This window comes from Mesoplodon bidens (genome assembly GCF_964165515.1).
Source record: "Mesoplodon bidens genome assembly, chromosome: 12".
In the NCBI taxonomy this organism is placed as follows: domain Eukaryota; kingdom Metazoa; phylum Chordata; class Mammalia; order Artiodactyla; family Ziphiidae; genus Mesoplodon; species Mesoplodon bidens.
Genome location: NC_138168.1, coordinates 10,013,651 through 10,036,424, shown reverse-complemented (window position 1 = coordinate 10,036,424; position 22,774 = coordinate 10,013,651). Strand labels below are relative to the sequence as shown.

The 22,774-nt window shown below is 37.8% G+C and overlaps 1 protein-coding gene across 4 annotated transcripts in view; it reads right to left on the bottom strand.

Moving 5' to 3' along the window:
* Window positions 1-22,774, bottom strand: part of COL12A1 (collagen type XII alpha 1 chain) — a 114,937-nt gene that overhangs the window by 64,366 nt on the left and 27,797 nt on the right. For 3 of the 4 annotated variants that reach the window (XM_081250402.1, XM_081250403.1, XM_081250404.1), the window contains exons 14-23: window positions 15,319-15,591; window positions 8,896-9,162; window positions 8,241-8,433; window positions 7,044-7,165; window positions 5,093-5,242; window positions 4,892-5,011; window positions 4,627-4,791; window positions 3,908-4,054; window positions 1,535-1,674; window positions 890-1,019 (exon numbers count right to left, since the gene is read on the bottom strand). In XM_081250402.1, the coding sequence (XP_081106528.1) occupies window positions 890-1,019; window positions 1,535-1,674; window positions 3,908-4,054; window positions 4,627-4,791; window positions 4,892-5,011; window positions 5,093-5,242; window positions 7,044-7,165; window positions 8,241-8,433; window positions 8,896-9,162; window positions 15,319-15,591 (1,707 nt within the window). The remainder of the gene's footprint in view (window positions 1-889; window positions 1,020-1,534; window positions 1,675-3,907; window positions 4,055-4,626; window positions 4,792-4,891; window positions 5,012-5,092; window positions 5,243-7,043; window positions 7,166-8,240; window positions 8,434-8,895; window positions 9,163-15,318; window positions 15,592-22,774) is intronic. The other variant, XM_081250405.1, reaches the window with a different exon arrangement.

The window sequence follows — 22,774 nt, the reverse complement described above, 5'->3', positions numbered from 1 at the left end:
ACATCGTTCCCCAAAGCTCTACTCAAAGCCAAAGCCATTAGAGCTTCTCCAGTAAAGGCCAGAGTCCAAAAGTCAGTAAAGGCCAGAGTCCAAAAGTCAGTAAAGGCCAGAGTCCAAAAGTCAGTAAAGGCCAGGGTCCAAAAGTCAGTAAAAAAAAAGGGGGGGGGAAGCTCTCACTGCCAGCAGGAAGAACTGAGCTGGCCACTCCTGCAAGCTGCTCTTCCAGGTAATCTGAGTCCCACTCCCCACATGGTATCTTCCCTTAAGAAGTGGATAACTGTTAAAGGTACTTTTCCCTCTAAGATATCTCAGACCATGCCTACCCAGCCAGGTCCCATGATGGCAGGAGCAGCCAGTAAAAGCAGAAAACCACAGAGTATTTATTGAGGACCTGCACAAAGTGTGCATTCAGTAAATATGTGTTGAATGGATATCGAATAAAGGAATGATTTGGAAGGCTGAAAGAAGTCCCACACGGTACAAATGAACTTATTTATGAAACACAAATAGACTCACAGACATAGAAAACAAACTTATGGCTACCAAAGAGGATCGGGGTAGGGGGGACAGAGAAATTAGGAGTTTGGGGTTAACATATATACACACTACTATATATAATATAGATAAACAACAAGGACCTACTGTATAGCACAGGGAACTCTACTCAATATCTTGTAATAACCTATAAGGGAAAAGAATCTAAAAAAGAATGTATACGCATAACTGAATCACTTTGCTGTGCACCTGAAACTAACACAACACTGTAAATCAACTACATTTCGATAAAAATTTTTTAAAAAAGAACACACAAAAAATCCCACAAGGGCTGTCACCTCTTTATCTTAAAAAATAACACAATGATAAGATTTTTTCTTAAAATCTGACTTACAGGTTTTTTCTGTGCCCTTCAGAGGCTCACTGTATTCATCTTCTACCACAGAATACACATTAACAACATACTCAGTTTCAGGCTTCAGATCTTTCAGTACTGTGCTACTTTCCAATCGGCTCACATAAAACTAGGGGAAAAATTTTAAAAAGAATAACAACTTATGTTATAATCACTTCCCTCTTTCCTCCTATAATTGTGAAGTAGTTAACTACCATGAGCTTAGAAATTATATTTTAATGAGACCATTGTCTTTTGTTTTTGGAAACCACCAGAATACAATGAGATCTTGGACAATGCATACAGTTTATTCTCCCAGCTGTTGTTTCCTTATTTGTAAAATTAGTGGGTAAAACTAGAAGGTCTTCAATGTTCCCTTCCTACTCGATGACTCTAATATAAACTCATGGATAAATTAAGCATCCTCTTAATCCTTAATTTAAAACACTTAATTAAAAAACCATAAGAAATTAAGCAAAGCTCTTTCCCTCTAATTAAGCCCAAATGGAAGTGCTTGCCTAGCAAGAAATGGAGAGCGCCATCTTGGACTCAGTTCTGCCCCCTACATCCCCCCAGCATTCCTCTCAGAGCCCTAAGGAGGAGGACCCAATCTCAGGACCAGGAAGGAGTGGGTTGTCTACTCACTTCTTGCCGTTTCCCTCCAGAAACTGGGTAGTATTCCACCTTATACCTATCCACACTGTCAGAAGGAGGCGTCCAGCTCACTCTCATAGAACGATGGGTCTGCTCAGAAATAACTAGGTTGGAAGGTGCTTCCAAGTCACCTACACGTGGAAATGAAGTACATACACTTTTTTCATTATTATAGCAAGGTGATGACATTTAAATTTGGTTGAAATGGTATTCCTCTCCATATTTCAAGCTTTTACATGTATTCTTTCACATACTAAAAAGTTACGGTAAATCAGCTTAGAGGCCCAATACTCCTAAGTCCTCTCTGAATGGATGGCCAAAGGGTTCTTCAGCCACAGGAAATTCAAACCTGAGCTCATTATTTTTCATGAAAAGTTGCTCCCCTTCTTCCTGAAAGCACTACAGTTTATCAGTCACCTAGACTCAAAACCTCTGACTTAGCCTTGGATACGTGCTCTGGTCTCTAACCTTGGACATATACCAGTAAATGACACCGTGAGTCCTGACAGCTCCACTGCCTTTATCACTCTTGGCACCACCCAAGTTCACTGCCCTCATTATCATGTTGACTATTTATATTCACGTCTTATCTCCATAACTATAAGTTATACTCTGTGAAGACAGAATTGGCTTCTTATTCATGTTTAGTTCCTTTACAAGATCTAATTCAGTGGTACGAGAAGCTAACCACTTTCTCACTCAGGAGACAGGAGAAACCACCAAGTCTTCTAAAATTTGGGAATATCCTACTGCCTGTGATTGTTTTCTCTGTTCATAAGTATAGGTGAAATGACTGACATAGAAAAATATTTGGAATAAATGTCAATGAAAATAGAAATATTAGGTTCATTAGGACCGTTAGAAAGATGTTCCAAATAATAATTATATGAGACCTAATGCAGTGACTCTGTGAGCATGGCAAATCATTTTCATATAAACTCTTTCTACTTTCTTTGTAAGCCAAAGCTGAGAAAAAGAATTTCCATTCTTAGTATCCTAACCTTTACTGTACTTGGGTCATAATCAAGCCTACAAAATTATCAAGCAATTTTACTGTCTGGGAAACTAAATGAATGCAACTATTACGTAGCTGATGTAAAAAAAAATAAAGAAAAAGAGATAAAAGATGTTTTCATCCCTACTCAAAATTCTCTCCAACTAAATAAAACCACAACTCTCTCAGCTAATCCAGAGCCAGATGCCTACAAATTCTGGATTCCTGGCTGGTCTGTTTCTCCTGGGAAAAGGCAGTCTATTGTTCAAAATCCAAAAAGAAAATCTGCAAAATTTTGGAGAGAGAAATTCAAGAAGGAACATTCAAATAAATGTATCCTCAGTATCCAAAGCATGTGAAACATTTCTACCACTTTATTTATTAAACTCATTCCAAATTTCCAAAACCAGAATAAATTAGTGAAAGACAATCTTTACCAGAATCTGCATGTATTTAAAAGAAATTTTTCTCATATAATAAGAACCATAGTTTTTATCATTAGTTTTCCAAAAACCTTCAATTTGGTGCTTACCATGTTTTGTCCTATGATTTACACAGATAGTAATCATTTTATACCACTCTCTGTCACTAAAAATTCACTTCCATAATTTTATTTCTAAATCTTAATTCCTTATCAATAGCTACCTTTTTTCAAGGACCTCTCAAAATGTCTTTACCCATTTCGCCTTGAGTAAGTTATTGAACTTCTCGAAATCTGTTTCTTCAGTGGTAAAGAGAGATGATATCCTTTCTAAAAGTCCAAACTCTAATATTGTAATTTGTCTTTATATTTAGAGATTACAAGTGCAAAGTATCAAATGTGATCATCTGTAGTTGGGGCAAAGCAAATCATATATAAGACCCCTCTTCCATTTCTAATCAAAACCAAAAGGCAGCAAACTTTAGAAAATAAAAGTCTGGGAACATCCATTTAATAGTTATGTAGAGTGAAGATGCTTTATCAGAGAACAGATATACACCAGGAAAGAAAGCATCTCTCTTTCTTCCCCGATCTCACTTGTGTGTGTGTGTGTGTGTGTGTGTGTGGTGCAGGCACATATAAACTAAATGTATCCTCAAATAAGCTAGAAGTCATGTACAGTTTGATGCCATCAGAAAAAAATCAGGGACTAAATCAATGATTCTCAGCTGGAGGCAATATTCTCCCCAGCACACATTTGGCAAATTCTGAAGATATTTTTAGTCGTCATGACTCGGGGGGATGCTACTGGTGTCCAGCGGGAAGAGTCCAGGGATGCTGCTAAACATCTCACAATGCACAAAAGAATCCACTTCCTCCATCCTAAAAAGAATTATCTGGACCAAAATACAAATAGTGCTGAGGGTGAGGAACCCTGGGCTAACCTTACCTGGACCTTTGACGCTGTTACACAAGTTGACGATGAGGTCATCTACGATCCTGGAGAGGGACTCAAAATCCGCCACATTGTATGCATGGGTATCATCGGGATCTGTTGCAATCATCTTTAACTCAACCTCATCAGCATTTTTAATACCTTGGGAGAAATGGATATACAGAAATTAAAAGCATGTCTCAGAAAAAAATTAATGGAACAAAGCAAATATTTCATGGGCTACCGTTATATATTCAGTGTTAACTAGAATGTATATATGATTTTCCTGAATAATAAAATGATTACATATATAACATAGAAACAAAAATAATATAAACTAAAGGCTATTTTGTTTAGCTTCTTCTAAATGCTTCTAGCGCTGATTCCCCGCCAAAAAGGGTCTCCTCAGTGTTTTTTCTGGAAAGTGAAATAATGGATATCAAAAATAAACATGGTGCTGTGGAAAACCAAACAAGAATTTTCCTGAATCCTATTAATAGTACATTTGTCTTCTTGATTCATTACTCTCTTCCAAGAAGCCATGTCGTTTCGTCCCATTACGAGGAGAAAAGAAAAACATGAATGAACTTCCTGGTACATTATTTTGATAAATAATGTGATAGGGCAAATGTGTCTGTTTGTTTTTTCATGCTTCAGAAAATATCTTTAACTACAAAAATATCCTCGGCACATTTGTCACCCCTGGGGGCGGGGCAATTCTCTTCAATGCTCACCAACAGCAAACAGTTCCACGCCTTCATCCTTGAGTTTTTTTGAAGGTGCCTCAACGTCATCTTGTGATTTTCCGTCAGTGATGAGAACGCCGATTTTTCGAGCTCGAGGCCTCATGCCACCTTGGGTCTTGAAGCTCTGTTGGCGAATGAAATTCAAAGCCATGCCTAGTGGGATTGTTAAAAGAGCATCAGTCACATCGTTATTCAGCCACAAGCTTTGACCGAAAGCAAGAGCTGACAGCGCGCTGGAGCATCTCTGACTCACCTGTGAGGGTGTTGCCTCCTTTGTAAGGCAGGTTCGCCACAGCCTGCAACAAGCTCTTCTTGTCTTTGTGAGCATTTAACTGCCACTCTGTTCTGGGGTCCCCGCTATACTGAGCAAGGGCTAAAAGGACACCATTGGCATTAGCATGTATAAAAGAGCGTGACGAAGACGTCTAAATGCCTTCAATGTTGTCACACCTACCGATCTGTACTCTTTTGGGGCCAATCTCAAAGACTTCCACGATGCGGGAGATGAAGCTCCTCACGGTTCTAAAATTCGCCCGGCCGATGCTCCACGACCCATCCACCAGCAGCACGATGTCTGCTTCAGCCCTGGTGAGACACTCCATCCCTGACACGGCAATCGTGAGACAGCACAGAGTAAGGAGCACATTCTTTGTCAGTTACCTCCTAGCCATGCCTCTGCCACCCCCTGGGGCTCAGGGTCGCCTAACTGTCTCAGTTCTGTGGCTCATTGATGTAATTTGGAGTTGAAGGCTTTGAAAACATGTCCATACGATTTATTAACCTCAAATAAGAGTCATAGGGAGCATCCATCCCTCCAATAATTAATTCGGTGGAAAATCTTTCCTTCATCTTTGACTATATTTCTGGCCGCAATCATAGAACACGGAGACTTAAACCGTCATCGTAAATTTGAATGAGCTCACAAACCCAAAAGGTAAAATATATAAGTGGGAATGTACAGCCACCTAACGATAAGACAATAACAATTTTAATAAAACTTTTAACGTGATCTAGATTGGATGTTGCGTTTTTCTAAATATTCAACAGTCATTAGCAGACAAGTATGAGATGAGCTGTTAAAATGTGTAAGCTAGAAAAAGTTTCAGTGAGCCATAAATATCTTTTCAATTAATTAAAGCCCCCAGTATTACATATATTATGAAGGATTAGGCACATAACTCTTAAAATTAGAACGTTTTGAAGTAAAGATATAGTGTTTAAAAATCTGATAGCTATTATTTAGTTTTTAATTATTTAACTTAATCATCTACTATGTATAACAATCAGGTAGATACAGCTGGTGAGGTCTGCACATTTAAAAAATCAAGAGAGAAGGAAGACAATCTAGAAAAAAGATACAAACAAGTATACAGATTGAGAGCTACAGAGACCACAGGCACAAACACTGATACAAAGCTAGGGTGCTTTGGAAAGAGAGAATTATCCCAATATCCTCTGTGCACAAGCTACAAAATAAAAATATAAGTCAGTTAATTAACATCATCATAAGAGAAACAATTGAACATTAATGCAAAACAGCAAGAGTTGACCCTTTCACTCCTTTTATCCACATCCATGTTTCCAAACGCTTTCTTTTCCAGAAGCTTATGTTACCAGCTACAAATTTTTCAACTTCTTGCCATGTTAGCAACTGATCTTTGTATTACAAAACAACAACAACAACAAAAAAAAAAAAACTCACTGAGAAAGGTTCAGTGACGCCCATCACACTACAAAGGCGCCACTGCGTATTGGACGCTCCATCAGGAGTTAGGATTCCCAAGTACTATTCCAAGCACCTAAGCCTTTACAAGTCTGCTCCTGATCTGCCAAGACCTACTCTTTGTTAGCAAATGATTAAAATATGTAGAAGCAAACTCTACCCACCACCCTCACCTGGAAGAATGTTCAAAACTAGCTTCATGCGTATCAAAGTTGTAGTCATGGCAGGAGCAGAAAAGTATGAGGGCTTTATGTTACCATTTTGCTTCCCAAGTCTTAGTTGCCCACCTATTTACAGAACCCAGTGCTGCTTGCTCAGCCCAGACAAATCATTTTTACGATTACTTTAACAAAATAAAACTGCATTTTAATCATTAGAAAGAGATTAAAGATAATGTATATTAAATACTAAAGATAATGTATATTATCATTGTAAAATCTCAACTTTAAATAATACAGTACTATGTAACTAAGGCAATACTGACAAGAAATCCTTAAAAAATGTTGGTAAAAGTGTGCTTAGCTGGATCTTTGAAGAATTTTTTAAGGATATGTTACTGAAATAAATTTTAGTGTAATATTTAATAGTCAATTTTCATGGTATGATTCACCTAACAATTCATATTTGAAAAAAAGTTGCAAAATACTGACTTTTCCTAGGGGAATGTAACTCAATTTCTTACCAGAGGATAAAACTGGCATTACAGTTGTGTCAGAGAGAGTTGTCATTTCTTGTCCAACAAGTGGTGAACTTTCTCCTCCATCAAACATTCCAAAAACATTTACTTTATAGGTGGTACCTGCCCTGAAATGTTAAAATATATAGTCTGTATGCATAATAACCGCAAGTGGTAGCATTTTTTTTTTGCTTTGTTATAAACATTCAACTCGATTTACAAACTTTCATTCAGAGGAACTTATAATACATAACATTGCAGAAGAAGGAAACTAATTTCCATCACATTCCAGTTTAAGCCCACACTATAAGGTATCAAGGGAAACTAGCCCACAAGCACTCTAGAGAATACTAGGGGTTCACGGCACCAGTTTCCACCTCGCCTTTCCATTAGATGTAGAATCCCCACCTTCCCACTGAGCAAGTCAGGGAAAGATCGGGCTTTCACTCTTATTGCTTCTAAGTGATGGGCTTTAAGAAAACAATTTAAATGTTGTACTTGCAAGGGAACATAAAGCACCTAGCACAGCGCTTGGCACATAGGAGGCTCAATAAATTTCATCCTCCCTATCCCGATAAAAGTAAATATCAAGCATTTATACAGAGTTCAATATTGTTGAATGAATCTTTGAAACAAACCAACTTTCCACCAGGCAATGCACAGCAGCCTGTTCTTTTTACTGTGAAGAATGCTGCTGTTCCAACTCAAACCTCCTTCTTTCCCACCACACAGCCTGCAGCAAGAGCTTGCATCAGCCCCCCTTCCCCCATCCTCCCAGCTGAGCCCAAGAGCAAAGCCCTGCCCCCTGACTCCTGCAGCCCACCCTGGGAGAGGATGCACACTCGCATCTCAGTGTCAGTCACCTGGGCCTTCCCAGAAGGCATGGGGACTCCTACATTTCCATAAGGCTGGCTGGTGATAAACTGCTTTTGGTGAAATCGTGCCATGTGGATGTTAATTTTTAAAAAGCAGGGTGTTACTGAAAAAACACCATCCCTGATCACTTAATAACAAGTCATTAAGAGAGTACAACTGCTCAGGCCTAAATTTGTGTCTCTGAACCCTAACCTCAACTTCAGCAGCACCAAGAGTGAGAAAGCAACTTTGGCTGATTTTAAATACTCTGCCGGCAAACAGACACATACGTTGTCATGTGTGGAAGGTACAATGTGTTAACAAAAATGGAATAGAGTTCATTCCTACCTAAGTTCTTCCAAAACAACTGTGTTGTCATATGGTCCAACCACTAACTCCCCCAGTCTTCTGTCATCTCCCGTGGGGTGAAATGTAACCTTGTAACCCTTGACCTCCCCAGGCGCAGGCTCCCAAGTCACCCGGAAGCTAGACATGGTTGGGTCAGATGTTTTGAGGTTTCTGGGTGATTTAAATCGAGAAGCTGTAAAGATAATAGATGTTAAAATATTGTCCATAAGCCTAGGCTTTGGGGGGTCTTTTTAGCCCCTATAATAATAAGTTGAATTCAAAATATCTAAGTGATATACATGACAATCATCACAAACAAAATACTTCAAAATATACATTTATAAAAAGGATTAAGTCAGAAAGCACAAGCTATAATACCCAATAAAAATCAGAATAATCGAGTGCTACCCAAGTGGAGGCACAAATAGTACTCACAATTCAGAAGATTAGATTAGCGTTAGAACATTAATATGTAGAATCATTTTACCAGGAACTAGACTGGTAAAAATCATATGCTAATTAGGCATCCTACCTAACTATTATAGTATAATTTATTACAGACTCCATTTTAGACATTTACAAATGAAGTAGATGTATTAAAATCTCCCTTCAAAATATTACACACTTTCCCAAAAAAATTATTATGGTTTTATACCTGTTGTTCCTGAACCTTGCCTAAGCTTTCCTTCTCCTGTCTTGTAAACTGGGAGAACCGTGATGTCATACGTGGTCTGGGGCTGAAGTCGCTTTAACATTGTTGAGGTGACAGTGGGTGACACTTTGGCAACCATCTGTCTCCCGCCCACACGGGGGCGATACACAACACGGTAGTTGACAACTTTCCCAGGTGCTGGTTTCCAGGTAACCCTCATTGTGTTTTCTGTTTCTTCATCCACTTTCAAGGTTTTCGAATCATCGGATACTGTGAGATGAAAGGAAGATTACAATGTATACTGTGTTGAAAGGAAATATTTATGTCCGCCTCCCCATTTATGTGACAAGACGCTATGTGTGGTTTCTTAAATACGTACACGATTCCTTTACTAGGCATTGTGAGCTCTCCTAAGTTCAAGATGGCGTGTGAGCCTAATCTCAGTGAGGTCACAGTGAGATGTTTTCTCTTTATCTGGCTAATAACTAAAAAATGGGAATTCATATTGCAAGGATTTCGTATTTGCATTCCAGAGACTTTAGTAAAGAAAACACCCATTTCTGGAGATGAGCTTTTAGAATTTTTATTACATTTCCATCTGTAAAGAATTCCTATAGAAATTACAGTGTGCAGAATACTAAAAATCATGAACACAGGGTCAGAAATATTCCTTGACTCTTTTCAGAAGAAAGAACAATGCATAAGTGACCAGCCAGAGCGACTGCAGTTAACACCACCCTTTGTGACTTCCGTGAACATGTAAGACTATCAGCACAAAGGAACAGGAAACAGACACATAAAAATATCTCAGGGGGGCTTCCCTGGTGGCGCAGTGGTTGAGAGTCCGCCTGCCGATGCAGGGGACACGAGTTCGTGCCCCGGTCCGGGAGAATCCCACATGCCACGGAGCGGCTGGGCCCGTGAGCCATGGCCGCTGAGCCTGCGCGTCCGGAGCCTGTGCTCCACAACGGGAGAGGCCACAACAGTGAGAGGCCCGCGTACCGCAAAAAACAAAAAACAAAACAAAACAAAAAATCTCAGGGGCTCTGGAGATAAATTAGTATACACTGAGTAGCTTTAGAAAGCACTGTATGTAAGAAGGTTTTGATTAATAGACAATAAATGTTATTTATTAAATTATATCTTATTAATAACTGTATCAGAAACAGGTCACCCAACATCCACAAAGAGCCAGTACATCCCTCTTCTTTACATAATTGAGCTTATAAGCAGGATCATTTCATTCAGTTCAGTATTCTCAGCATTCAAAGGTCATAAGTATCTTCTAGAGAGAGAGACTAAGCTGAAGGAAACACTGCAAAGAATCGTTTTTGATTCCAAAAGAAATTTTCATGTTCAAACAGGCAAGAACCACTTGAAACAACTCTAAAAAACCTGAAAAACTTTAAAATATGTATGTATACATATATATCAACATTTTTCAGACATTGAACATCAGGCAGCACAAGACCATGGTCCCTGAGAGAAGAGAAACAAATGAGAAGGAGCTCGATCGTTGCCCTGACTTATTGCTTGGAGAGACTTTCCAGCCCCAGTACAGGAAGAGGGTACCCAGATGAAGCATCCTTAATTGAGGAGGTAGCTTTGTGAGTCTGGGGAGACCAAGGCACTTAGAACTGGCAGAGCAAAGTCCTGTAGAAATGGTGTTACAGAGAAAAAGCTCCCCAAATCAGCAAAAGTTCCTCCTTGAGTCTTCAGCCCAGGACTACTCAGTGCATATGAATGAGGAAACTACCCAAAACCAGAGAAAGAACCACCTAAAAAGAGCAGAGGGAACAATTCCTGAAGTTTATGCAGGGCCAGAAATGTTCCCCCTCGCCAGAGTAAAAAACCTCAAAATTCTCAGAGCATCATGTAGAATACTAAGGAGGTTATTGCCCCAGTAGTGGAGCAAAATTAGCCCTAAACTAGAGGTTTCTCTGGTCTAGCTCTAACAGAGTTTTAAAGAAAGCTTCAAAAATATCAAACTGTTTCCAAGTGAGTTAGCTGCAAGGCTTAAGGATATTTATAAGAACATAAAAATATCTGACACACAACAAAGTAAAATTCATAATGTCTGGCTTCTAATAAAAATTACCAGGAATTCAAAGAAAGAAAAATAAATTACCCATGTTATGGACTGAATGACTGTGTCTCCCCAAAATTCATATGTTAAAGCCTTAACCTCCAATGTGGACCTTTAGGGAGGTAATTAGGGTTAACTGAGGTTCTAAAGGTAGGACCCTAACCTGATGAATTGGAATACTTATAAGAGAACGAGGAGACACCGGAGAGCTCGATTTCCTTCTCTCTCTCTCTCTCTCTCTCTCTCTGTCTCCCCCGCTCCCCCGCAATATGCATAGACTGAGGCCATGTGAGGACATAGAAGATATCCATCTGCAAGCCAGGAAAAGAGCTCTCACCAGAAACCAAATTCTGCTCATAGAAACGGCACTACAAATAATGCATATGACAGAATTATTCAAAAGGGACCTTAAAACAGCTATAATAACTATATTCCATATGCTAATAATGGTAGAAGAAATGTTAAGCAAGTTACATAAACACATAGAACAAATAAGAAAGACTCAAACCAAACTTCTAGAGGTGAAAAATACAATGTCTAAGATGAAACATGCACAGGGTGGTATTAAGAGCAGATTAGAATTTGCAGGGGAAAAATTAGCGAACTTGATGACATGATAATAGAAACTATCTAAAATGAAACACAAGGGACTTCCCTGGTGGTGCAGTGCATAAGACTCCGCGCTCTCAGTGCAGGGGGCCTGGCTTTGATCCCTGGTCAGGAAACTAGATCCCACATGCATGCCGCAACTAAGAGTTCACGTGCCACATCTAAGGAGCCCACGTGCTGCAACTAAGACCTGGTGCAACCAAATAAGTAAATTAAATAAATAAATATTTTTTAAAATAAATAAATAAAAATAAAATGAAACACAAGAAAAGATTGACAAACTGAACAGCACAGGAGTGAGCTTTGTGATAACTTCAAGCAGATGAGTACATGTAGAACCAGAGTATCTGAAGAAAGTGGGGGGCAATAAATAAAATATTTGAAGAAATAATGGCCTGAATATTTTCAAATTTTATAAAACTATAAACCCACGGATCCAACTATCTCAGTGAACCCGAAGCACAAGAAACATGAAGAAATTACACCAACACACATCATAAGCAAATTACTTAAAATCAGTATAAAAAGAAAATCTTGACAGCAGCCATATAAGCAAAAGATATGTTATGTACAGAGGGCAAAGGTAAGAATGACAAAATAGGTAAAGAAATTCAATATATGGATATAAATTAGTTTTCTGAAAGATGCAAGTATAATTTCAACTAAGAGTATATTGGTTGCAATTTTTTAATTTTAGGGTTTAAAGAAAGTAAGAGAATTCTCAGCCAATTCCATTACTTTCTGGAAGTATTAAAATTTATTTAGCTAATCCTCAATTCTCCATTACTATTCTCCAGGTAAGTGAACTATTAAAAGAAAAAATATATATTTTCAAACAAAAACTGTAAAGACCTTACATAGGATTTTGGAAAGAGTATGGGAAAGAATAGGACACAGAACAATCTATTTGTTACAAATGTTGAATAACACAACGTGTGTCTAACACTTTTCTAGAAAGAGTTCTGCTAAAGTATGTTTTCTGACCTCTTGTTTCCATCTCTTCATCTTTTGTTCAGTGGAAAAGGACATCTCTCCCTTACACAGATTTCTCAAACCAATTTCATACAACTCAGAATTGAGAAAAATGGACATTTAAATCTTATGAGTATTGATCTAAAAAGAAACCTATGTCCCCAAAAGAGTGGGATCCCAAACTTTAAAATATTCCCCAATTTAAATATGTTAAAACAGTCAAATATTGTACTTCCTACCTTGAAATGCTTCAAGGATCTCAATTGTATTCCTGATTTTTAATTAATTCTTTAAAATAGAGGAATTGAAGCTAAATAAAGTCCAACTCCTCTCATCTTAGCTTTAATGGGAAACTTTGGATTTTAAGGAGGGAAAAAAATCCTTGTTGGCTTCTCATAAGGAAAAAGCAAGATTTTTCACTCCGTTCATAGGTATGCCACACGCTATAAAATGCTGTTAATACTCTCACTCTAAGTTCTTTTCATGTTTTAGTAACTCTCACAAGATGCTTTCCAACACCCACTGTACCTCTGCTAAACCAGCTGCCATAATTGCAGGGCCAGTAGAAAGTTTCCCATCTGCTGGCTTTCTAGCCACAATTCATGGTTTTCATTGTATCAACAGTCTGCATACCATGTCTCTGAGTGTCAGGTGAAAACAGAAAATATTTCCTGAAAATATTTCCAAAATGTCTACTTGGAAGTTTATAAGAAACTCTAAGAGCATGACCCAGTGACTCGACCCAGTTATCCGCACCATTTAGGACTCATCCACCACCTGAATATACTACGCCTGACTCAGATTTCTCAAAGTACTTTCTAAACTACCTCACTTTACACAAAGAGAGCAAAGCAAAACACAACAACAAAATGGCAGTAGAACAAAGAAAGGTTCCTGTCTTCCATCCTACTTGCCTAGCTGTTTGAGCAGCTGGCATACCCTCTAGAAAATGTACTTTCATTGCTGCCTAGTCTGCTCATAGTTCAAAAGAGGCTTTTCTGTTCACTCACCTTTAAATCAATCAATTAGCCAAGAAATAGTGAAAATTTCTTAGATGCTCAGCTTCTTAGAGATAAAGGTTTATCTAGGATTTCTGCTGACATACTTGCTTTGGACGAAAACATATCCTTGGGGAGATTTTAAATCCCAAATAAATATCTGAGGATTCAATCTTTTCACAAGAAGAAATGATGGGGGAGAATCTTTGGAAAAAGTTTCCCTCTAAATATATAAATGTTGATAATTTCTCAGCCATGTGAATTGTATCTTCACTCCTACAAATAAATTTAGCTAGAGGTGTCATATGTGGCCTAAGTTTACAACACGGCTTCTCTTTACAAGTGAACATTTACCAGAAATAGAGATGAATTTGGGCCAGCTTCTTAAACTATATCAGACCATATATTCAGACACAAAATTTCAATCACTACCATGGAAACCAATCATGTGATTATCTGAGAAATATGCCTTTTCTTGTATTTAAATCTCCTATAAGGAGTTTGATTTTTTTAATCTGGTTAATTTTGACACAGATTTAAGCTTAAACATATCCAACTGATTTTGCCAGTGATTAAAAAAAAAAAAAAAAAAGATGAATTCCTCAGAGAACTCAGACCAAAAGATTTTCATTTAAGGACAACCTAAAATCAGGATACAGGACTTCATTGAAATTGCTCATGGCGTTTCCCTTTCTCTCCCTTTGGCAGAAAAACCACCCCTTTCCTCCAATTCTTTCTAATAAAAGGAAATGAAGGGGTGCCCCAATCTTTCCCCTTTTCCTAAAATCCTCCCAAACAATAGGAATAAACTTCTCTCCTATAAATACTTAGAAATGCCCATCCTTAACAAATTACTTTTTAGGAAAGACAATTAAGAAATACCGACATGCCTCTCACTAGCCACCTGGTAATAAATGATGAGAGGGTGATTCAAAATTTTTCACAAGAAAGAATATTAATGAGATTAAGGTAAATTTTAGCCTCCAGAAACCTGAGTAGACTTGATTTAGCCTCCCCAAACATAGTAAAAATAATCTAGGATTAGTCTTGGGTGTATAACAATCATAGTCCCAATAGCCACATCATTCATCAACCTTCTCTAAGTAGCTAGGCACTATGCTTGGTGCTTTGCCCACTGTTATTTCATTTAATCCTCAAGACAATCTGAGGCTGCATTCTACACATTAGGAAACTGAGGCTCAAAGAAGGTTCAAGAACTTGCCCAAGGTGATATAGTTATAAATGTGCCTGAATTTTCTTTGTCTCCATAGCTTCTGATCTTTATACTAGCTGAGCTTCTTATCTAGTTGATCTTTCCACCAGAAAAAAGAGAGAGAGAGAGAGAGACTGAGAGAGAGACAAACACAGTTCACCTTTGAACAATGAAGGTTTGAACTTCGAGGGTCCACTTATACACGGATTTTTTTCACTAGCAAATGCTACAGGACTACATGATCTGAGGTTGGTTTTTTCCTGAGATGCAGAGGAAGCTCAGATAAGCAGAGCCGACTATAAATTATACTCAGATTAACCCTCACATTGTTCAAGGGTCAACTGTGTAGGTACTTGGAAGGGATTCAATATTTCAGACTTTGATATAATTTTAGATATAAAACAAACCTGAATTTAAACCACATTCATTAAAGGTCCTACTTTTTTAGTCCCCATTTGTCATATAAGGAAAAAATGCAAGTGGTCATCACGAGCTGATAGCTATTAGGTAGCACCAACACACTCAAACCCCCTCGGACTGTTACCTACATTCAGTTGTGGCTTCTCCACTCAAAGGTTCTCCTTCTCCGCTACTGTAAGTTGCAAATACTGAAACTCTGTATTTGGTCTCTGGCTGCAGATTTTCTATCACAGTATGAATTGCATCTCCAGGAAGACTCTTCTCTCCAGTCTCAATATCATCATACAGCGATTTCCAAGAGACCCTGTAACCGCGAACCATTCCTGGAGCAGACGTCCAGTAAGCGCCAATCGATGTGTCGGTGATATCTTTAGTAATCAAATCCTGAGGTGAACCACGCTCTAGAATAGAAATGAAAGGGGGATCATTTTTTTAATGTCTACTATACATGTAAATACTCCTTCATCTTATTAGACATCCTGATTTGCTGGAGTCAATTTGCCTAATGTTGCCCATTTCTTCCTTCTAAGCTGTCTGTCCTATTCTGTCAGTGGAACAGAAGATGGGATTAACCTTTAGAATTATACCTGATTCCTGCCTATCACCCTGACCCCCGTATATCCAATCAGATTGAAATGTCCTTCAGGACAAGAATGGCATCGAAATATGATGAAGTACGTGCCTAAAAAAAAAATTCCAAAGGAAAAGAAGCATCTAAATCCTCAAATTTTACAGTTCAGTTCTCCTTATTGTGCACAAAAATCTTTATTTCTTCACCATCATCTTTTCCTCTCTTATCTTATTTAAATAAGCTCAGTTTCAACATACCACTTCCAATAACTCCAACAATCTCATATCACTTGCAAATCTTAATTCCAACAATCTTTTTTTGGGGGGGGGAAATTCTATTTGTTCACAAAGCTAAAAAAGCAGAAATGCAAAATTTCAATTATAGCTTAACCCTAAGGAAACTAAAAACCACCAATTCTTCTGGAAAATCTAAAAGCAATTAGTCATCAAAATAAAACACACCACTTGTTCTAGCCAATCAAAAATGCTTGCTGCTAAATTTTGGCTCTCTCATTTTTAAAAAAAAGTACAACCCAAATGGAAAAATACAGCAACCTTGACTTAATAGGAGACACAGATGTCTACCAATAAAACCCTAACTTTCCATAATTTAAATGTACAATAAATATACAGGTCGCTTTATATTGGCTACCTTTACTAGGGTTTATGCCACAGTATGACATAAATATAAAACTATCTGCTTCTACAGCATACATTTTACCAGTAATTGTTGTGTATTCAAGAAAATGATATATAATGCTGCTACAAGAATGTTGAAGACTGTTATTTCACTTGAATCAGAGTAAAAATGAATCTTTAAAATACTCATAATTATTTAAATTTCAGTACATAAAGATAACAGTAAATGAAAAAGAAATCTTAGTGGACAAAAACCTATCATATATGGTAGATTACAGAGGGAAAAATAAATAAAGTGGGAGCTGGGCATCCTACCAGACCCCAAGATAAAATGGAAAATTCTAACTCCATTATAAATAACTTCAACTGCTGACAGGACATCTCATCTCTGGAGGGAAATTAGTTACATATTTCACTGCAACCTAGAATATTTATTTTCAAGAACATACTGACTTCTTTCCCCCAGTACTTGAGGCTAATCTTTATTTGAAGGTCTTCTTTAATTGTATTTGCTACTTAAATGGTCACACATCTTTACATCTTCTCTATTTACAGGAATATAAACAAACTGTTTCTTTGGTTGGGTTGGGTTTGGTTTGGTTTGACTTGGTTGTTGGTTTGTTTTTTAATTTTTATTTTGTTTTGATCATCGATAGCCCAACTACTGGTCTCTAAGTTTTAAATCTGCAGCATGTTTCCTTTGCTTGATATACACTACATCCTTTTTCATATGTGCCTCTTCACTTAAATTTCCTAAGTTGCAGTTAGCAACAACTGTTGTGAAATAATACTTGAAAGTACTTGAAAGGGATTCTGAAATTAAGTGAGCTAACAAGCTGCATTAATAACATTCCCGAAAAGTATAAGAAAAAGTTAGCTTAGAACATGGGAATTATCTTCCAAATTAACACTGGAGTAATTTACAAACAATAATTTTAGTTTCTAGTTTTCCCAAAGGTTATGCTTCTCAGCCTGTTTTTCTCCCTACTTTCTATAGCACCGAATTTGTGACATTGTTTATTTCCATGGCAACACGACATCAATCTCACAAACACAGGCTAATGATTTCACTGTGAGAAAATAATAGGAAGGGAACTGTGCTTGAAGCAAAAATACATTCACAAAGATACTTCTGGGCTACAAAAAAAAGGAGCCTAGCTCACGAGACATGTATTCCCATGGATTTCAATCAACTATGTTAACACTCTCAAGACCTGGAACGCTAGGACAAAATATTAGTAAAACTGCAGTAAAGGCCTTTGCAAGGTTTGCCAACATCCTGGAAAGAATCTGTAAAACCACTTTTTAAGATTCAAATAAAATATTAGCTGAAAAATATTCCTGAGTTCCAGTTAATGGCATGACAACACTAATTCAAGTGAACACTAAGTAAATTCTCAATCACAGAAAAAAATCCTCAAAAAATTATAGTTTCTGCCTCGCGCATAAAGGCATTACTGGCAGGCACTGGCACTGCAACATTGCATGTTCATGACAAAGAAATAAGGAATCCAAAGAAAGAAAAAAAGACACCTCAAATCAGAAGCCAAGATTGAAAAGGTAAACTGCTTCAATGGGTTTCTTGTTATGTCAAACAGTCAATTTGATAAAAATAATCCTAAATTTAAGTTTATACTGTTGTCAAATGCACTGAAAAACCTTTTTTCTCCAAAGAGCGGGGGAGTTGGGTTTTCAAGCTGTTGCATTACACCCAAGAATCTTGAGAATATGATGTACTCGTGACAAGTCTATTTTATCAGACCTATAACCCTTGAAGTTTTAAAATATGGAGACTTGGCTTGGCCAAATATTAACTTACAAAAAAAGCAGCAGTTGAATTCACCCTGTGATATGACTGGCAGGCTGCCAAATGGCCAAGCTGGTCTGGGGACCTGGTGAGCAGGCCATCAACTCCTGGGGCCCTGGGGCCCTCATCAACGCAATAATTGGACTGGATCTGATCAGATACACAGAATCACCCAGAGAGCTAAAGAGTCGGCCATACCCAGATCAATTAAATTGGAGTATCTGGAGATGTGCCTGAGCCCTGATGCTTTCTAAAAATCTTTTCAATATCCTCTGTGATCCTAATTCCTCCACAATTCTCTACTCTTTTCTCATTTGGGGGCATTTATTTGGAAGTTGTTTGGTCAGTGTGGGAAGGAACCCTCACACTCGATTTCACTCTGAAATGAGAGACAGGTGTGGTGAAATAAAGGCCAGTGTGATTAAAGCAAAGCTGGTCAAAATTGGCGGACACAGGGACGCTGTGTGGCATGGTGTGATGGTTTCTATATCGCATGGGTCTATGGCCACACACAACAAGTCACTCTTTAGGTAGTGGCACGTGCCCAAGGCTGACCCTCGGAGAACGGAGAAGTTGACTGAAGTCTCTCATCACACCCCTTCCGTCCCATAACGTGAGTGGGATTGTTCACCGCTGTCTCCTCCCCTCTATCCTGCGTCAAAAGAAAATGGCTCTCAATGCTTGCTTCTTCTTCAAGCGTTGATCACATTTTCCTGTGAATGAGGTTTGACCCAAGTGTTACCTAGCCAGGCATTTGCTTTGGTTTAATATATGGAATTGTAGGTTTTGTCCTCAAACTACGGAACTTCAGACACCAGTAGCTACAGAAAGAGATTATTTGGCTTGGATTGGGTTTGCGAGGGAGTCTCTTTTTAGTGTACCTGGGAAGGAAGAGGAAAGAGAGAGAGGAATAAGAAAGATGTAAGAAGACCAGTATATAGCCTCTGTCCAGCAAAGGTTACCATTCTTCAAAAGGGGAAGACATAGAAACAGTGGCAGTGAGCAGAAACCAACTCCAGGAGACTTTTTGCCACTTTGTCTCAACCTTTCCCCAAATGGGGACCCACTTCTGCACCAGCAGAGGCTCCCCCGTTTAGAGCCCCTCCTCTCCCTTTGCCCCAAGACTTACAAATATATGTTTTATGACACTTGGGTTTGTTCATGTTTTTTACCTAAGTGACGTTGTTTTCAATAATTTAATCTCATGGTACTTGTTTTCTGCTGTTCTGAACCATATGCCTGCACTTTGCATATTACTTTTACCTCTGGGAATAGAATTTCCGGCAATCGTTTCAAACAAGTCATCTTCTGCAATGACGGCATGCCTTCATCTCTATTCCTTTGATTCCTTCTCAATAGTTCTCCCTTCTACTCTGTTCTGCCCAGTATAGTACCAGGATAGATGCAAGGAATAACAATGCTTTTCTGTCATAAATTTAAACAAACAAAATTCATCAGTTTTTGAAATTTTGATACTCAGTATTTCTGATCTGATTACAGAACATACATATATTCAAAAGGCATCATTTCTGGTGCCTGCGTGCATGCATCTCTGTGCTGCTGGAACAAGTAATTAGACAGGTGCATTTCTCATGATCTGAACATCCACAAGGGGTTGATTCTACTTTTTCCACAGATGAGGCCAAAGAACTAAGGCCTCATTTAAGTAACTTTCCTACATTTCCTTAGCTCTTTTCCATTTGCTTTCTAAAAAGCAAATCGTCATCCAATTCAAATATAATTATACACAAATTAGCCAATGGTGATAACTGAAATATTAATCATTATGAAATGAAACTCTATTTTCACCTTATAGATTGTTCCAGCCGGCTTTCATTGAGTTTCACATACCACTTTCAAAAATAGAAGTTAAATTGAAAATGTAATGTAAACCCTCTTCTAAATCAATTTGTCTTTTCCGTTAGAGCTCAGCTCAAAGTCATCCAACTTTCCACAGCAGAATACAGGAGACCTGCTCTGGATAACCTTCGTGTGGAAACACACTTGATTTACAACCAACGACTTGGAGTCACCGTTCCAGAGGACAAAGTTCACTATTGATCAGTTAACTTAACTACTTTAAGCAGCACATAGTTCTATAAAACGCCTAAACAATTAAATGGACCTTCAGCCTCAAAGCCCGGGTGAGATTTCTTCCGTAAGTGTCACCTCTCTGATGCAATATAGATTTTTCTCTGATAAGCCATTGATTTGCAGAAAAGAAACTATGAATTACTGTTTGGTGATTGTGCTAAAGTTCCCTGGAAACATCAGAGTTGTCATACCCAGAATGTATGATTTTTCAAATTATGAGACAGCAGTAAATCTAGGATAATATAGAGGCCTTAGTTAGTCCATCTTGGAGGGGCCCCATGTCACTCAACATCTTGCAGAATTCCTGTGATGTGCTAAAAACCTCATTGTAACAGAATGTCAGCTGAGTTAGCTTGGTTTGACGTATAAGAAGCTATTCATGTGTAGGACACTGGAGAGTTGCTATGGCAACTGAAACAAAGGAAATTCTGAAAAAATCACCTTTTCCATAGCCAAAAAACACACTTAAAAATAAAAGAACTGTATTATTCCCAAACTGAAATTTTCATTCACTTGTGGTAAATCTCTGAATTAAAATGGGCATTATTCATTTCGAGGTTTATAAGAGCAGGTTTCCGCTCTGTAAACACTAACAGTGACAACCAAAAGTTCTTTCAAGACTTAAAGTTCATTTACATGTACAGCATTGTTTTAGTAATTACATTAAGCCCACTTTAACAACAACAGGAGAAAGAAACAATGTTAATCAAACCTAATAGTTTGTGCTCAGATTCCTCTGAAGTTTGGATCTGAGATGGTAAGAAACTCTGCCTTTGTGATTCTGTTTCATACAGTACTGGGGCCAACCATGAACTTCCCCAACGCCAATGCTAATAAATCTCTCTTCCAGGGACAGGGGAATTTTCTGATCATTGGCGACATTTCAAGAAAGCACTAGGAAACAGATTCAAGTTAGGAATGGTTGTGGACCACACTAATTATTTTTTTAATTCTTTGTTAATTGAATAGAATGCACTTCAGTCAATCTATAAAGTTTTCAACCCACAGAATGCCCTTGCTGGCTGAGCCATGCCACTGGATGGAAGAAACATTCCTTCAAGGTCTGCTCTAACCACCTCCTCTCCCCAGAGAAAAACAGATTAGAAAAACAGCAACCCTCCAAAGCAGTTGCCTGGCTCTGTTTCTGGGCTTTCCATTCCCTGCATTTACCATCATATCCTATTCCTGTATATGGTATGTGGATTTGGCTAGGTTAATATAATAAAATGAAATAGAATAACCAGGGGCAAAAATCTTCTATTATTTTCACTTAGTCACAACTATGCTTTCACATAGTCCTCAAGTTTACCACACATCATGCAATGAGATAAATATGTTAATAAAATCAGGCTGGCAGCAATTTCTCTAATCCTTCACTATAGTAAAGAGCTTTGGTGTCAATGGAAAAAAATCTACTCTTACGATTTAGTTATGAATTAACTATATTTTTAAAGGGAACTTGCAAATCATCTAGCTTTCTTCCTTCTCAGGGAATGGGAAACAGTAATTTTTAAATTTATTTTTACTACCTGTGTATCTCCCGTCGAGATTATTACATGTGTGTGCACACTCACATATGCATACAAGTTGGTAGATTTTCTATACCACACGTGCAAAGGCATAAAATTATAAACAATTTAGCTATACACCTGGCCTAGAAAAATCATCACCCAGTAGTATATGTTTGCTGTTAAGTTAAAATGTGCTTTTTATTTTCTAAAAATTGGTAATACGTTATTCTTAGTAAAGATGCCTTAATCTTTAGAATCAAGATTTTTGACTGAATATAAATATATTTTTAAAGTAAGAAATGCAGAAGAATATCAGCAGGTTAAAAGGTGCAAGCAGAAGTAAAACTATTAAATTATTTCTAAGATGTCCTTTATAAGGGAGAAATGTTCACAAATATAAATAATCTCCAACTATTCTATAAAATAAAAGCTCAAAAGTTGATCCTTAAAAAATCCTATGAATAATCTACCTTGAAAGCCTGTAGAAAGCACATGAGAAAGAGAACTTCAAAGGTCAAAAGAAAAGGACAATCTTCTCAGAAATTCTGAATGTTGCTCCAGATATGAAGATCACATGCTTTTGTTGTTTGGATTATGTCTCCGTAATTAAGGCAATTTCCATCTCTCTCATTATTTTTAAAACTTTAGAGTAACCAATCAATATCTTTGAAATACTTACAACAGCTGTATTTTTAGATATCAGTTCTAAAGGGAATGTTGTTTCCCCTTGATGAATTTCATATACGTGGGGTATTTTAGAGTTCCCAAAGTGTTTCACTTACATTCTCCCATTTGATCTCCACAGTAAGTCTGGGAGGAAGGGGGAACAGTGGCCTTCCCCTCTTTATAGATGGGTAAACTGAGGCTCAGCAGGGTTAAGGGATTATTTCAAGGTCACATGGCAAGGTAGCCAAACCAGGACTCTTCTGATAATCAGTACTTTACGCACTGATATTTAATCTT